General features: G+C 50.6%; 1 protein-coding gene across 4 annotated transcripts; it reads right to left on the bottom strand.

Annotated features, from left to right (window-relative positions):
• Nucleotides 1-254: 254 nt before the first annotated feature.
• tjp2a (tight junction protein 2a (zona occludens 2)) lies at nucleotides 255-17,533 on the bottom strand. Of its 4 annotated transcripts, XM_076159981.1 has the most exons (25): nucleotides 17,391-17,532; nucleotides 13,900-14,014; nucleotides 10,384-10,437; nucleotides 9,384-9,508; nucleotides 9,192-9,294; nucleotides 8,375-9,101; nucleotides 8,161-8,264; nucleotides 7,772-7,925; nucleotides 6,387-6,498; nucleotides 6,022-6,143; nucleotides 5,742-5,826; nucleotides 5,501-5,651; nucleotides 5,296-5,404; nucleotides 4,938-5,157; nucleotides 4,649-4,836; nucleotides 4,404-4,499; nucleotides 4,219-4,298; nucleotides 3,753-3,963; nucleotides 3,560-3,660; nucleotides 3,221-3,457; nucleotides 2,983-3,087; nucleotides 2,679-2,888; nucleotides 2,040-2,117; nucleotides 1,826-1,911; nucleotides 255-1,737 (listed from the first exon to the last, which is right to left on the bottom strand). In XM_076159981.1, the coding sequence occupies exons 2-25, from the start codon at nucleotides 13,900-13,902 to the stop codon at nucleotides 1,578-1,580; spliced, it is 3,621 nt and encodes a 1,206-aa protein (XP_076016096.1). In that variant the 5' UTR covers nucleotides 13,903-14,014; nucleotides 17,391-17,532; the 3' UTR covers nucleotides 255-1,577. The 4 variants fall into 4 exon arrangements, with proteins under 4 accessions (XP_076016096.1, XP_076016097.1, XP_076016095.1 ...); XM_076159982.1 differs by lacking the exon at nucleotides 13,900-14,014 and having other exon boundaries at nucleotides 17,391-17,533; XM_076159980.1 differs by lacking the exons at nucleotides 13,900-14,014; nucleotides 17,391-17,532 and adding an exon at nucleotides 12,682-12,971.
• Nucleotides 17,534-17,891: the final 358 nt, after the last annotated feature.

The following is a 17,891-nucleotide window of genomic DNA, read 5'->3' as shown; positions in this document are numbered from 1 at the left end:
GGAGTTAAAGACGAGCGAGGGCGAGGAAGAGGGAACCAGTAATGGGTTAAAATGTTTGAATCCTACAGGGGAGGAAAGAGTGATGGCACAAACCTGCATGTTTCCTGTTGGGCCAATACATGTATTGATTGGTTGAAGGACAGAAAATGTCAAATCTTTGTTGTGTCGCGATGAAAGTTGTCCATCGACCAATCAAAACATTTGTAAACAGTAAACATGCAGATATTTACATAAAGACACAAAGAGACAAAATGTAAAAAAAACCATTTACATTTATTTATTTGAATGAAACATCTGATGATCAAACTATCATTGATAAGAAACTGATCAATTCATGTGATTGTCCTCACTAACAGCCCCCGACACAAAGACACACAAACACAGACACACAAACACACAGACACATGAAGTCTGTGTCCATATAAAAACATGACAGAGTCGTAGTATAAAAAGCTGCAGTTCCATAAACGTCCTCCTGTTTCACTAAAACACAAATCAAACATCCAAAAAACTAAACAAACAAAAAAACAGCGGTAATATCACATTACGTTATTAAAGTATCCATGGTAACGATCCTGCCCACAGCCTCGTCTCTATGCAAAGTTCTTGTGCTAATTTTGACGCATCTAATTGAAAACAAAAAAAGAAAGAAGAAAAAAAAAAGTTCATACGCTCAGTTGAGGCAGGTGACCGCGGCGACGCTGACCGAGCCGTTTTCGCTTTGGGAGTAGCTGCCACGGAAACGGGACAGAACCGAATCTGACAAACTGCATGAGCTGCAGTCCGTGTGTGTGTGTGTGTGTGTGACGCTCTGCTGCAGAATCTGTGTCGTCTGACTCATTTTCCCTCCGTCTGTCGTCGTCTCGCTCCTCTCTGGTGGAATCGGCGCTACAAGGCACTTTAAAACTACCCAGAATGCACCAGAACAAACATCCACATATGTACAATAATCCACACACACACACACACACACACACACACGACGACAATGAGTGAAAACTAAACTAAAACACAAATACACACACAAATGTCCAGCTGGGCATTCTCAACAAACATCTTTATGGAGAGTCCGGCCCCTCACACACTCATACCAGTGCTCCAGGTTTGAAAACGAAGAAAAGGAAACGCTGCTAAAATCTGAATCTCATCCCAGAGGTCACGCTGGGGTCACTCTCACTGTCAATCAAGTTTCTACAACGAGCGTCCATTTCTACCACGAAAAACCTGGAAAAGTTGCAGAAAGTTTTTATTTAATCATACGAGCGGAATTAGAAGAGGAAGGGAATCCCACAGCTACGGTTGCTAGGAGACGCTGTCTTGCCTTCCAAACGTGGAAGTTGCAGGAGGAGCTGAGAGTTTCTGTAAACGGGTGAAGTTAAAGAGCGAATGATCGTAGAAACACTGGGACTCCTCTCTAGAAAAGTATTCAACCAAAGCAGTTTGTGTTGAAACGACCTCTGAACATTTAGGAGATAGAAGAGACACAGAGACAACAAGCTGAGAAGAGAAACATGTTTGGACTCTAACAGCGGGATGTGTGTGTGTGTGTGTGTGTGAGCACGCACGTGTGTGTGCGTTCAGAACTCTGTGTCTTTGTACTTCTGCGTGCTGTAGTAGCCTCTCTTCGTCTGGTCGGCCAGCTGTCGGCGGTACTCCTCTTCGTCATCATTGCCACGGTAATGACCTCTGCCCTCTGCGTGCCTGGACGGAGCCTGAGGTTCAGGGTTGGAGCTGGAGCTGAAGGTGGAGGAGGCAGTGGGTAAGTGTGGATCGTTCCACTGTGACTGAGCCTGACTGATCAGATAATAAGGAACTGTGCTCTCACCCGATTGGCTGTGGGCGGTTGAGGTTTGGTTTGGGCAGCTTGATGGGGATGGCGTAGATGTCCGGGTGCTTCTGGGCGATCTCCAGCTGAGGAGACGCAAAGAGAAACAAGACAACCATGAAAACACAGCAGGAAGAGGACTGAAGGTCCCAGTGTCTAGGTCTGGGTCTGTAACCATGGTGATGGTGAAGATGATGATGACGGTGGCACTGACCCGAGCGTTCTCCGCTTCCTGCAGCTCCAGGATCCTCTGAGCTCGAGCCAGATGGTCCATCTTCTCAAACGCTTTGATCTGAAATCACACACACACACACACGCTTAAATGATGACGTCGTCTCGAACTAAACATCTGACAGGGAACAGAAAGGGAACGGAAGGGAAAGCAGATACGACAGAGGAGCAAAGAGTGAAGGATAAAGGAGACACACACTCACTCACTCACTCACACACACACACACACACACTCACTCACTCACTCACTCACTCACTCACTCACTCACTCACTCACTCACTCACTCACTCACTCACTCACTCACTCACTCACTCACTCACTCACTCACTCACTCACTCACTCACTCACTCACTCACTCACTCACTCACTCACACACACACACACACACACACACACACACACACACACACACACACACACACACACACACACACACACACACACACACACACACACACACACACACACACACACACACACACTCTATTACCTGTTCACCCAATTTCTATAGAGTAACAGAAGCAGAGTGAGAGAGGAGAGAGTGAAGTGAGTGAGCAGCGTTCAGAGAGAGAGAGACGCTCCTGTGTCTGTGTCGTGTCTCAGTTGAGCGGAGATGCTGACCTTGCCCATAAAGGAGCGGCTGGCGGGGTCCTCGCCCTCCTGCCCCTGGTCCTCTGACGACTGGCTGAGCCGGGGGAAGGCGGGCTTGTGGGCCACCGGAGGCGGAGCGGGTCTTCCCCCCGCCGCCGCCGCCGCGTCGCTGCTCAGTGTGCTGCTGGAGTGAGAGTCGTAACCACGAGACGAGTCGCCGCGAGTCTGAGCACGGCCATGCTGCAGGAAGCCAGGGAGAGTCTGGTGTCACTGAGCGAACTCACATCACACACTGACCTTAGTTTGACCCTCAGGATGTGGGTCAGGGTCTCACCGCGGGGGGTTCAGGGACGAAGGAGGGAGGAGGACTGGGGTCGCTGTTCAGGGCCTCCCTGCTGCCAGAGCGCCGCATACGCACACGAGGCTCAGGGTGATGTTTCTACACACACAGAGACACAGACACACACACACACACACACACACACACACACACACACACACACAGGTCAGCACAGATCTATGACATCATATCCTGTTGTTGGGAGCATGTTGAGGTCCTCGACTCCGCCCACCTCTTCATGCAGCACCGGCTCTGAGGATCGACTGATGGCCGACACGGCGGGCGGCTCGTAGTGCGGCTCGTCCGGCTGCTCGTCCAGCTCGTTGTCGGTGTAGGCTCCGCCCTCGTCCGCCGTGTCGTCGTAGTCGCTGGTCAGCCGGCTGTCCATGCTCAGGTAGTCTGCGCTCATGGCCGACAGGTAGGACATGCGGTCGTCGTGCAGGTCCAGGTCCTCCTCTGATCCGTCCATCTGAGGAGAGAGGGAGGGAGAGGAGGAGACGCCGTCATACAGGAAGCCAATTCAGAGGAGGAGGTTTGCTCGGAATTCCGACGGCGGCGCAGCTCGGCTCACCTTCCCCTCACACACCCACACAGATCTGTCCTGCTGCTCCCGGATGGAATCCTTCACGCTGCCGTACCAGGCGTCATGGGCCGAGTTCAGGTCGATGAGGTCTGAGGAACACCAGAGGAACAAACTGTCAACAACCATCAACCTCATGAGGAGAGCGCTGGGAGAACGTCGCAGACAGGAAGCTGACACTCACCGGTGAAGAGGTGCGAGCAGGTCTTCCTCAGCTTCACCGCCTGCTCGTAAAGCTTGCGGGCGCTGCGGTTGGACCCGGGCGCCAGGCGGTTCCTCATGGTCTTCACGCCCTGCTTGCTGTCCGGGTTGAGGAAGATCACGATGGGGTACCACTGGGTGTAGTTCAGGGTGTCCACGGCTTTGGGAGTCACGTCCAGCAGAGCGTGGAGGTCCTGAGGACAGAGGGACCAGAGGGGTCACCATGTCAGCAAAATCAAGAGCGAGACTGTCTCCTAGCAACCTTTCCTAAGATGATGCGAGCATGGAAAATAAAGAAAGTAAACAAATCTCCTCTCAGGTTTAAAATCTACCTCTCAAGATTCCCAAGTCTTTCCCAAAACATTCCCAGGCCTGGAAAACACATTTTCAAATTCCAGGGCTCTTCCTGAATTGAGTACAGAAATGCAGTGACATGTTGTTATGGTTACCTGTTCAATAATCTGTCTTATAGTGTTCAGTCGGACGACTCCTGAGGATTTCTCTGTGCCGGCGTCTTTGGGCTCCGTCCCTGGAAAACAAACACAACATATTATACTTAATGTATATGATCTATAAAGTAATCAGGCACCTTGAATGACAGAAGTGTTGTTGTTGTGGTTGCTTCAGTACTTACTAGCCAGGACAAAGTGCTCAGGCATGTCTTTGGCCAGCTTCTCGTTGACGGCGTCAGAGATGGGCCCAAAGATCACAACAGGCCTCTTAAAGCCAGCTGAGCACACACACACACACACACACACACGCACACACACGCGCACACGCACACGCACACGCAAGTCAGTGTAACCAAAGAACACAACAATATGTGTCAAAGGCAGTAAACTGTGAGCTGGACAGAGGGTGGACAGCGCTGTCCCGTACCTTCTCGTAGCACCACCCTCTCGTAGGCAGGGAAGCGTGTGGCGACCGGAGCAGCACTCAGGTCCTCTCGGCTCTTGCGCAGGTCTTTCTTCTTGGCCGCCCTTTGACCCCTGAGCCTCCAGAAGTCTCCCCTGTCGTTGCCCGACGCGGCCCGAGCGGCGTTCTGGACGTTGGCCATCTGCTCGGCCCTGTGAGGAGGAGACAGAGAGGAGAGGAGAGGAGAGGAGAGTCAGAACGCTGGTGGTGCCTTCAGGCGTCTGGAGGCGTCTCAGGTGCCCGGCTGCTCCACCTGCTCTTGCTGGGGATGATTCCTTTCTCCAGCAGCTGGTTGTCTTTGTCCGTGCGGATGGCGAGCCAGTTGCCCAGCTTGCCGTCATACAGAGTGTCCGTCACTTTGAAGATCTGTCCTCGGCCGAAGGCGAGGCTCTGAGGGGCCTCCTTCTCAAACTCAAAGTGGGTCCTGATGAAGAACGAGTCGCCTCTGCCAGACTCTAAGATGTCTTCATACACTGGAACAGAGAACGAGACGTGTCACACACACACACACACACACACACACACACACACACACACACACACACACACACACACACACACACACACACACACACACACACACACACACACACACACACACACACACACACCTTCAGGTTTGCTCTGAGCCAGGATGGTTACATCTTCTCCTTTAGGGACCTCCAGCAGGTAGAGGACGGCGTCCTCCCTCACCATCCCTCTGAAGTCCACGTTGTTCACCTGAGACAGAGACAGAGACGTAGAGGACATATGGACTCTGTGACAAAACACGGAACCTTTCCAAACTGAGCCTTGCTGTCTCTAAGCCTGCGTCACCTTGACGATCTGGTCGCCCATGCAGAGTCCTTCGTGTTCCGCGGCGCTGTCCTCCTGAACGCCGGCGATGAAGATGCCCACGTCGTTCCCCCCCGCCAGCCTCAGGCCCACGCTGTCGCCTTTTTGGAAACGCACCATCACCGTGTTCGGCCTGGACACGGAGCAAAGACAGGAAGTGAGGTCACGTTTAGATTCTGTACAGAGAAGAAAGATCTGACAGGAAAGATGAAGGGACACAAACCCGTAGATCTCCTCGTCCTCTGAGTTTGGTTTGATTGGGACCTTGGGAGGGGCGTGAACCCTCGGGGGGGCAGTGACCACTGGGACTGAAACACACACACACACACACACACACAGTGTTATGTGTGAATCTTGACTTTGGATTTACATCAAAACACACAAAATGGAAATGTTTTTAAAATCATGCAAACTTAAGAGATCCTCCAGGTGGGCGTGGCTTAAATTGAAAGTGTGTCTGGTTTGTCTGCACTGATGTGTGTGTGTGACAGAGCTCCACTGACCTGGTGGTGATTCTGCTCTTGGCTCCTCCCTCTCCAGGGGCGTGTCCTCCACAGCTCGCTCCAGTCCTCTGAACGGCGTCGGCATGGCGCCCATTTTGGCCAGCCTGCTGGGCGGATCCTCTCTGGGAACGACAAGCGGGGCAGAAGTGAACAACCAGACACGGCCCGGCTCAACGACGACACAGAATCGCCATGGTGACGGTCATGGAAGTGAGATTAAATGGTTAAGCTCCATCACAGAATATCAACATAATCCTGCATTATCCTGATTTAATTTGACTTTGATTTGTTTAAGGTCAGAGCAGAAGATTTAAGGTGGACTGAACCATCTTCTTCTTCTTCTTCTTCTTGTGTTTGTCTCTCACCTGGGCTTCTCTCTCAGCCTCTCGGTGGAGGAGTGGGAGGAGAGGTCAGAGGGGTGACCCCGCCTCTCCTCCTGCGGGGAGTAGGAGTGGTACGACCCGATCTCAGAGATATCTGCAACACAAAGACCAAACTATTAACACACAACAGTTAGTGTTTAAAATCATCCATTTATACAATCTACATGTTTGTTTCTAATTCCAAAATAAATGCAAATATATTCTGGAACAGAGACAAATGCATCAACACAAGTGAAGGAAAGCTCGTCCTTGACACAACACACACACACACACACATTCATGAGATTCACCAGCACACAGGTCACACAGGTCACACACACACACACACACACACACACACACACAATCAGGCCATTTCCCTTATACAACATTTGGGCTGCATGAAGCTGGAATGTTCTACATCATGACAACGAGAACATACATGGATATATGAATTTTAAAACTGAACATTAAGCACACGCACACACGCACACACACACACACACAAGAGAACACAGCTGCTGCAGTGTGAAACCTAAAATAATAATGTTCTGTCATACCCAATAGCAGGATTATGAAAGTGGATTAGATCACCGTGCCAAAGGCTAACAAGACACACACACACACACACACACACACACACACAGGCCTACACACACACACCCATAGGCGCCCCCAGCCACACACACACACACTCTAACAGGCCCACACAGGCCCAAATATGAAGAACACACAGTTCCCATACAAAGTGGGTCAGGAGTCTCCGGGGTGATTGAACCAAACCCTGCTGCTCCCGACCAATCACAGAGCAGCACCTGGTCACGTGACATCATAAAAAACAACAACAACCGAGAAGTGAAGACGCTGTTGCGCAATAGAGGAATGCAGAGAATGTTCCAGACTGAAGTGAGACAGGTTTGAGTTCTGACTGAACCACTGTGACCCCAGAGAGCACGGGTCAGAACCTCAGCTCAGTTATACAGAGGATTGTGTTCTCTAGGCTCTAAGGTCACAGACGGGGCAGAGAGACTTCCTGTGTGACCGGAACGATCAATCAAACGTCTTATTGATCGAGGTTTACTTCTTAATTTTGCAGCATTCATGTTATAAAGTGTGTGTGTGTGTGTTTGACCTGCTGACCCATTAGAGAGCTGATGATGTCATTGTTTACATGTCTGTCCTAGTCTCCGTGTCCCTCTGTGTGTCTCTGTCCCTCTGGATGACAGAGCAGAAGCTAATCTGATCTTTAATAATAGAGAAGCGCTCACGTGGGAGTAAAGCTTTTATTTTGTCAAACAAAGCAGAGAGGAAACAAAAACATCACGTAGCCGTTGGTTCCTTTTGTGTTGCTTTAACCCTTTAAGACCTGCTGCTGCTGTGCGTCTCACCGTCGAGCTCCGAGTCGCTGTCGGCCATGGGGGGCACTCGGACCAGGACCTGCTGCTTGTCCCGCTGCACCACCAGCTGGAGCTTCCCTCGAGACTTCTCTATCAGCCGCCCCGCGTCGCTCAGGGACAGGTTCTCCGTCACCGTGCCGTTAATCTGGGAGCAGAGCGGGAGACTTAACCTCTGAACTCATATACACACACACACACACACTCCACACAGTGTTTATCCAGGAGTGTGTGTAGAGAATTGATATCACACTGAAGTTAAAAGCAGTAAAGCATGATGTAATGTTCTCTTGTTTGGCTGCAGACGTGACTAAACTGAGTGAGGAAGAGCACGATGAAGGAAAGCCTCACTGTGGCATGTAAACGTGTGACATCACCCGTACCTTCAGGATGATGTCGCCCTCCTGCAGGTTCCCATCTTTGCTGGCGAGTCCTGTGCTGCTCATCTCCTTGATGAAGAGTTGACTGCCCAGACGAAGGCCGTACTCTGGGGAACAGGAAACAGGGATGAAGGAGCTGCGACTGAACATGTAAACAACATGGAAGAGCAGTAGGAGGAACAGGAAGTGTGTGTGTGTGTGTGGTTGACCTCCTCACCTTCGTTGGTCCGGTTCTTCAGCAGCACCACGTTCAGAGGTTTCTCCAGCGGCTCCAGGTCTCGGGGGGGGCGGGACCGAGGGATGGGCATGGGGGGCGGGATGGGGGACGGGGAGCGGTCCAGGCGGTCCCTGCTGCCGCTCCTCTTCGGCGGCTCCTCGTACCTCCTGGGGTCGCGGCCCCCTTCGAAGCTGGGCTCGCGGTCGGGGCTGTGGCTTCTTCGCCTGTTGCGCGGCTCCGGGCTGTCGGCGCGGAAACGGCGGTCGGGGCTGTAGTCGCGGTCCAGGGCTCGCTCGCTCCTGTAGCGGCGGTCTGGGCTGCGGTCTCTGGGGTGGCGTCTGTCCGGGCTGTACTCGCGGTCCAGCGTGTGCTCGCTCTGGTAGCGGCGGTCCGGGCTGCGTTCCCTGTCCAGGGTCCGCCCCTTGCTGCCCTCCCTCCTGTACGGCCGCTCCGGGCTGAGGTCCCTCTCCGTGCTCCGCCCTCGATCCCGCCGGTCGTAGTCTCGTTCGTTGTCCCGCTCACGTGTGTGGTAGCCCGAGTCCCCATATCCGCCGCGCTCCCTCTCCGGGCTGTACTCCCGCCCGACCCCGCTGCGCCCGCTGTGCACGCTGCGGCGGTCCGGGTCGTAGTTGTAATCGTCGTTGTAGTCGTTGTTAAAGACTCGGTCGTCCGGGGACGGCGGACGGTTCACCGCGTTGACGGGAACCTTCCTGGGCCTCTTCACTGTCTGTCACCGTCACAAGCAGATCACAGGTTACCAACGGCAACAACGACGTCACAGCCACACACGGTGACGTTTGTTTGTTTGTTTACGTACCACTTTGGCCACTTTGCCGCACTTCCTGAGCGTCTGCACGGCGAAGGAGTGGACGACTCCCTCCATGGGGAAGGCGTTCACCTGAACCACGCGGTCGTTCTCACTGAGAAGACAAACGCTTCATTTATAAACACACACTTCTGTTCACATGAGTCTCTGATCTGATCGTCAAGGTAACCAACTCCAACTCACAACAGCAGGCCGTCGGCCGGTCCTCCCTGCAGGACGTCAGACACGATGATGGACGTCTCCCCGCTGTCCTCGTTGGGGTTGTCCCGTCCTCCTGACACCGCCATGCCAAAGCCCATCTTAGAGTCCTGGGGACAGAGAGGGGAGGGGAGGGGAGGGGGTCTTACTCCACTGTGTGTGCGTGTGTGTGTGTGTCAGCTCTCTGCTCATCTCCAGCCTGTAGATTTGGACTCATTCTGATCACGGCGGTGTGTGTGTGTGTGTGTGTGTGTGTGTGTGTGTGTGTGTGTGTGTGTGTGTGTGTGTGTGTGTGTGTGTGTGTGTGTGCGTTCTCGTATTGTAACGCTTCACAGTCAGATATTTGTAATTTGAGGTGTTAAGCCGAAAGCGTTTGAGCTCTAGGTCGCTCTACCTGCCGCTGCTCTACTCTGGTCAGATGGGATTAGAGCACAGATTTGATGAGTCGACCTCTTTATCCCTCCATCTGTACTTCAAGATATTAAAACAACACAATTCATCACCGCACGCCGTCTCTACCAGATGGCCTCAGAGGAGGGGGGGTTAGGAGGAGGAGGAGGAGCCTCACAGGGTTGTTGTTGTTGTTTAGTTTCCTCCTATGGGAAAGGAGTCTGATGCTCTTTGAAGTCAAAATGGTGGCTGACTGACTGACAGCTGAAACTGCTTTGTTTGGATTCTTCTTCATGTTTCCCGTTTGGTTCTTGCAAGAGGAACACACGACTCGCTCAGACGGATCAAGCTGTGACGTTATGATCTGAGCTGGAGAAGAAGCCACGCCCCCTCAACTCTGACTGCCAATCACAGCAAGACGTGAATGCGACGCTGGAGTTTTGATTCTACCGTATAAAAGGTTAAAGGTCAGAACATTTAAGTTATAACTCATCTAATGGCTTCATCTCACATCCAGGTCTGACTGAGATCTGTTGATAAGACTCACGACCCCCCTGACCCCCCCCTGACCCCTCCCCCCGCCCCGTGCACTCACCCTGTGCAGGGTCACGGTGTACTGCTCCCACACCGTCTCCTCCATCACCGGGTTCTGTTGAGGAGAAAGGAAAGATTCACTTCAGTCTGCAGATCAAACATGGAGGACAGGCAGCAGGACAACCAGGAGACTCTGAGGTGAATAAGGATCAGTCAGCTTCATGAGGACACAAACAGACTGAACCGCTCACAGAAACAACCAAACAACTGAAACTATCAATCTGTTCCACAACAACAAACACTCATGATGACTGATTGATCCACAGGGACTGAGACCAGCACCACAGTTTGAGCCCCTGAGAGGCTGAAGTCCTAAACCCTCTCCATCATCCAACATTCCCAAACCTGTGGCTCCTCTTCCTCCCTGCCACACAGAGCAACATTCCTCTGTCCTGACTGCTCTCTCCTCCCGTCTCTGCCCAGCAGGCTCAGGCTCAGTTCAGTGTTATCACACTCTACTCTCTGTTCTCTCAGACTGAGCCCTCCTGCATGTGTCCAGCTTCTTTAGAGGACAAAACTCTGAAACTTGATTGATGACACAACTTCATGCCATCAGTGATCAAACTGCTCTGAACATAAAAACACATCAATGATTACATTTACATCCTACAAACATGGAAACAAACCACAGACTCACTGCCCAGCAAATTCAGCTTCTACTCTACAAACAACAAGTTTCCTCTCGTTTCTAATGAAACATCTCTCCAGAGCGTCCACACTCCTTGTGAAGCTCTGCCTCCGTCACAGAGCGTCACAGAGCAGCTCCGTCAGCTCTGATCCGGTCTCACTCACGAGTCCCTGCAGGATCCGGATGGTTTTGACGGCGTGAGCCCATTTCCTGTGCAGGCTGAGGACCGTCTTCATCCTCGCCCGCCTGCGTCTGGTTTCCTGTCCGCGTCCGTCCCGGTTCACCTCCAGCGGCGCTCTGGCACGCCGATGTGAACCACAGCTTTCCCCTCCATGCCCACAGCTGCATCTGTCCGCCTTTGACGTAAGAGGGATTCTGCTGGCCTACATTCAGAGCAAATCCCACCGTCTACACACACACACACACACACCCGTATCGTAAACACACTCCAGGGCAACAACTCCAACACACACACACACACAAAACTAATTTTCATTTTTGGCATCCAGACATTTCTCTGATTGTTTAGTCGACAAAATGTAGGAAACTTATTTTGTCACAGTGAGAGTGTTTTTAGCTGGAAATCCTCTTATCTGGAGACAACTCCACACACACACACACACACACACACACACACACACACACACACACACACACACACACACACACACACACACACACACACACACACACACACACACACACACACACACACACACAGCACCACAGAGGTTCTGTAGCTTCTCAGAAAGTGATCCATCTTCATCTCAGCCTTAGTTTGGTCCTCAAACTAAACAAAAACCCAGAGGTGTTCAACCACAAAACCTCTTATTTGGGAAACCACCACCAAGTCAAGATGATTTGGTCCAACATCAAACATCTCAAAGAGACCCAGAGCCCAAAGCTCAACAAGCAGACCCAGAGATATCATTATACGAGAACATGAAGCTGAAACATAAAGGGAAGTCACCAAACAGGAGCTGGACTCAGAACCAAACTCACTCCATCCTCTCAGCTGTCGGCCCACACTGCCACCTGCTGGACAGAGGCGGTAAGGCAGAAGCTCTCCGTAGACACAGTTTATTGTTTTAATGTGGTCACGTTGATGTGAGCGTCTGTTTGACCCTCTAATGAACTTCATGTCTCTACGTTATGCTGCTCTGCCCTCTACAGGCGACTGAGCCGCATTGCACCCACATGACGCCACAGCAGGGCGCGTAATAAGGAAACAAACACATTACAGGGACTTCAGACCGCACAAAGCTTCGGTTTGTGATGTTACACTGCACCGCAGCGCCAGCAGAGGTTTATCAGAGAGGAGATAAACAATAATAACAACAAATTACACAGCAAAGTTGATTGCGAGCACGACAAGCCACCAAACAGCAGGAGACAATTACTCACACATAAAGATGTAATATGACCAGAGTCGACATGTCTACAACTGTTATAACATTAATAAAGCGTTTAATGCAGGTTTATAAACTTTTAACGCGTTCCTCGGAGCTAAACTAAGCACCGATGTAGCTAACCGTGCCCGCCTCCACAGCAGGTGCAACAGGGGAACAGGGATTCATGGAATGTCGTTGTGAACAAAGTAACTTCTTCCCCACACAGGAGACATTAGCGGTCATGACTGGATACTTCTTGTTGTAGTTTGTTTGTACTTACGTGCAGACGCAGAGGCGCGTAGGAGCTGAGGGGCAGCAGCGCCCCGCTCACTGCCATCACGCACTTTGAACCGCCCGGGGCCGCCGCCGCCGCCAGAGAGCAAAACGCAAATATCACCGTTTATAAGCAGTTAAACAGCGGGTTTGACGGTGAACCGCGTGTTTCGAGCGCGTCCGTCGCTTCTACATCACTTTAAACACCATAGTTTTACTTTAAAAGCATTAAAATGTAGCGTCTGCTGTGAAAATTAGCGCCGCGTCTCCAAACTCGGATTTGGGTTAAACCAAATAAACGCGGGGGTAGTTAAACTTTCAATGGAAAAGAAAGAGCTATAATAAAACTATAAGTACTTAAAACTATGAAAAATATTTAACGATAACGTAAAAACTAATACGAATACACACGCAAACAATACATACCAAATGATTACATATTTTTCATAAATGTATAAATGATGAATCCCCCTCAAAGACCACCGAGATGGATTTGTCTAAAATTCCAATTGATTTCTGGGGGCCTGCTGAGCTCCAGGGGCCGCGAGGACAAACAGACAAGAGTGGAAAAGAAAATGGCGGAAATGTTACAGATATGAAGTCTGAACATTTAGAGAAAATGTTGAATTGTAACAAGAATATTGAGAAAAGCAAGAAAGGACACACAAGCTGACACACACACGCCTTTGTAAAAGTCAGATTTAAAATAAACTGCACAATTAATCAATGATTAAACAAAGGTACATTGATTTTAAAGTCTTTTCATGGCTCTAACGTAACAGAACTCTCCACTGATGTGTGTGTGTAGCCTCAGCAGATACACTCCTCTACTCTGACCCTCATTCAGTCACATGTGCAGTCTGACCCAGTGTCCCGCCGTGCTTCCTCTGATGTCATTTCCCCTCATTCATGTTCAACATCAAACACAACACAAAAGAGTCACGCAGCCTGAAAACACGTCTGAATCTGAGCTCTGGACAAACGAGACCAGCGTGTGCAGCTGTCACACAATAACCTTTTGTTTGTGTTTTGTGTTTTGTGTTGAGCGAGCGAGCGAGAGCGAGAGAGAGAGAGAGTGTGTGTGTAATCACATTCAAGCCGCAGCCTGTTTCATCAGCAGGAGAAAAACACCTTCAACCAAACAACCACCTGCAAGTCCGACTCCTCATTTCAATATCAAACATCATCGCACACACACAGCTACACACACACATAGACAGGTTACCATGGTGATGGCGGTGGAGCTGCGTGAGGACAGGCACAGGTACTGAGCTTCTCTGCTCCAACAGATCTTATCCCAGGAGCGACTCAACAGGTCAGTGCTGGAGCCTGGCTGGTCCCTGAGACCAGACGGACACAAGGACACAAGGACACAAGGGGTCAGGGAACCAAGTAACAATATTATGGGTCTATGTTTTACACCAAAACGTGATGTTAAACTACATCTTTATGTGTAAAGAGCCTTGAGATAAGGTTTTGTTGTGATTTGGTGCCTTATACATGCTGCATCCTGACTGTATGTTGTTGTTGTTGTTTGTATGTTGAATCTTTGTCTTCATTTCAGTCCTCATCAAATAACTTGAACAACTCATTTTTCTGAAAGGGTTAAGCAGCAAATATAAAACTACTTAATGAAAGAACGGTCCTGATACAAAGAGCTGAGAGATTACAGAGCAACAAACTAAATCAATGATAAATAACAGAAGAGAAAGGCACTCAGAGTGGAGGTCAAATGAAGCTTTTATGCTTTTAAAAACACTAATTCCAGGTCAGCTGAGGAAACTGGACTGTAATCCTCTGCCAGCACGTCTGAACACGTGCAGCTCCTCCATGCCGCCAACAGGCTCCTCCAGTCAGAGAGGAGGTGTGTGAGTGTGTGAGTGTGTGAAGACGCCTTGCACACTGAGACGTTACACACTGCGTGAGCCAACCAGAGGAACACACTCTGATATCACAAAGAGCTCTGAGTCTACGATCATATGAGCGAGTATGAGGAGGACTGGAAAACTGGAACGCAAACAGACTTTAAGGTTCAGAGGTCAATAAGACCACACACACACACACACACACACACTCACCCCGGGGCTCTCCACAGCTTCCTGCCCGGGGGCAGAAGCTCTCTCTTGTTGAGGGGAACGATCCCCACGGCCGCCTGCATGATGGTGATGAACTTCTTAAACTTCATCTTCTTCTTCTTCTACACTTCTACCTCTAACTAAGCGCCGCTCTATCCTCCTCTACACCGCCGCCGCTCTGCCACATCCTCTGGACAGTAAGAGGATCAGCGGGACCTGACGCTGATCCAGACTCGCCGCTCATCCTGCCTCCACTAAAACACACACCGGCCCCTCTGCTGCAGCATCAGCGTCTCCATGGCAACAAATCAAAGCTCCAGCGCGCCAAGGTTCCCGTCAGATGTTCTTTTCGGGTTTCTGAGGCGAGGGAGCGAGCCGAGCGCTGGCCACCAGGCGCAGGGGGCGGGGCCTGGGATCAGGCTTACATAAGTGTGTGTAGGTGCTCTGGACATCACACAGATGAAAACCCAGCTGCTGGGATCATCGCAGCATTAAGCCCCCCGACAGATCATACAGACGCCCCGCCCACTCAGCACATAATCCACCAGCCAGGCTTAGGCTGCTCCTCGCCATTCACACCCCACAGCACCCAGAGAGAGAGAGAGAGAGAGAGAGAGAGAGAGAGAGAGAGAGAGAGAGAGAGAGAGAGAGAGAGAGAGAGAGAGAGAGAGAGAGAGAGAGAGAGAGAGAGAGAGAGAGAGAGAGAGAGAGAGAGAGAGAGAGAGAGAGAGAGAGAGAGAGAGAGAGAGAGAGAGAGAGAGAGAGAGTGTCATTCCAGCTTCACAGTGTCATTCCAGCTTCCTAGTGGAGTATAATGGATCCTATCTCCTTCTGCAGCTCCAGATGTGAGCTGCTGCAGGTTTCAGAGGTTAAACTTCTTCTTCTGTGGTCTTGTGTTCTGCATCAGGACTCAGAGCAGCAGAGAGAGTAAATAAATCATCTGCCACAGACACAGACTGAGGACAGGAAGTAGGTCCAAGCAGCCCGCAGGTCTAGATTACAGCGCTGCAGGTTTCACCACAGAGGAAGAGAGAGGGAAAGAGAGAGGAAGAGGAAGAGAGAGAGAGGAAGACCTCAGAACACTCTCACTTTAACCCACAGAACCAGAGATTTAAACACAAACCCAGGTGTTCTTGTCTTCATTTTTAAACCATTGAAAGCTTTAATCTCTGATCCAAGGCTACACATTTACTGCAGCACCGCTGTGCAGACAGAGTGAATACAAACGGGCACTTTAAAGTCCATGAGTACTTTTTCTTCAGCCAAAACCAAACTGGCGTGTGAACTTATTAACCATTAACGCTCCGTTATCCCTGCACGCTGTGTGTGTGTGTGTGTGTGTGTGTGTGTGTGTGTGTGTGTGTGTGTGTGTGTGTGTGTGTGTGTGTGTGTGTGTGTGTGTGGGGGGGGGTTGTCTTAATGCTGTTACGTAAACACTTTGCGGTCATAGTATCACATTACTTATCAGCCGAGGCCGTTATGCAACGTCCACATGCATATGGACGAGTGTGTGTGTGTGTGTGTACGATGGCTTTACACTCAGAGAAACACTGTGTGTGTGTGCGTGTGTGTGCATACATGCAAGAGCCTCTGACCAATGAAATCTGAATCTTCACCAATTATTCACCAAACCTAGTTCTCATGAATCAGAGCTTTATGAAGCAGAGGAGTGAAACCTGAGCTGAGGCTGAACTGAGACCTGAGTTCCTCTGAGCTGAATCACAGCCATGATTCACACTCTCACACACACACACACACACACTCACACAGTTTCACTCACCACAGGATGCAGACATGCACACGCCCATATATAGACATATAGGTAAGTTATTCATACTTCAGCCAGATGATGTAGAGATGTGGAGGTGAAAGGTCAGAGTGAGCACACCTTCGTCACCTTCATCACCTGGTGAGGCCTTCAGGTCCCTACATCTGAACCAAACTCAACACTGTCAGGAGGTCATCATCCCTGACCTGAAGCTGTGGTGGACCTGCAGGGTCTGACCCGTCTGACAGGTGAGTCCTGATGCACCTGAACCTGGACTCTGTTACTCTGGGTTACTGTGGACCTCTGACAGATCCAGAACCTACAGCTGAGACCTCAGTGACAACATTAAGGCAGAAGATACAACCATGTTGACTCAAACACTTTGACAGCTGGTCCCACTTGAGTTTCGAACACACCTGTGATCACACCTGAGCCAGGCAGACCCCGGGACACACACACACCTGTCATTACACCTGATCACCCCGGGACCCAGGACGAGCCTTCCGTACCTGGAGACTCAAGTCGGTTTGTAGGTACACAGAAGCGCAAAGCGTGTATGAACACACACACACACACACACACACACACACACACACACACACACACACACACACACACACACACACACACACACACACACACACACACACACACACACACACACACACACACAGCAGGCCCGAGCATGCAGGTCACGCTTGGTGACCCAAATAACGACAGAAGCGTTCGGGTCGCAGCCGGCTAAACGCAGTGGAACTCGTCCGTAAACGCAACGCGACGCGCGTCCCTGAAGCCGTCATGTCCTAATATGGACTCGGGCGCTGCCGAGCGGGAGAACGGGTCGATACTCGGCCCAGACAAACGCAAACTCACCGGGCGAAGGTTCCGGCGCTTCCTCCTCTTCCTCACACCGGAGCAGCGGGTCACAGAGGGCGGAAATGAAGGAACGGAGCGCAGAAAAGACGAAGCTACACTCGGACAGAAGAATCCGTCCGTGTTCCTCCTGCTGAGCCTGACTTCCTGTTTCTCTCAGGTATGTGGGCGGGGCTTAGAGCCGCAGGTGTCATCAGCCTGTAGCAGTTTGGAAGGGAAGTGTTTGTGAGCTGTGTGTGTACGGTGTGTGTTTGTGTAGTGTGTGTGTACTGTGTGTGTAGTGCGTATGTGTGTGTACTGTTTCCTGTACTGTAGTATCTGCTATGAATGATTAGCTCATCTTTCTTTCTTCCTTCCCTACACTTCTTCCTCTTCTCTTTGTATTGCTTACTTACAAAAGTTGAAGTACTTGAAAGTAGAATTTGCACAATAGGAGACATTCTGGAAATCTAAGACAGAAGTGTTTTATTATATGTTATAAAGCTCAGTGTGTATTCAGTG

The sequence above is a fragment of the Genypterus blacodes genome, unplaced genomic scaffold (genome assembly GCF_046128005.1).
Source record: "Genypterus blacodes isolate CSIRO-AG114 ecotype Tasmania unplaced genomic scaffold, CSIRO-AGI_Gbla_v1 ptg000102l_1, whole genome shotgun sequence".
In the NCBI taxonomy this organism is placed as follows: Eukaryota; Metazoa; Chordata; class Actinopteri; order Ophidiiformes; family Ophidiidae; genus Genypterus; species Genypterus blacodes.
This window is presented reverse-complemented; position numbering and strand designations above follow the sequence as displayed.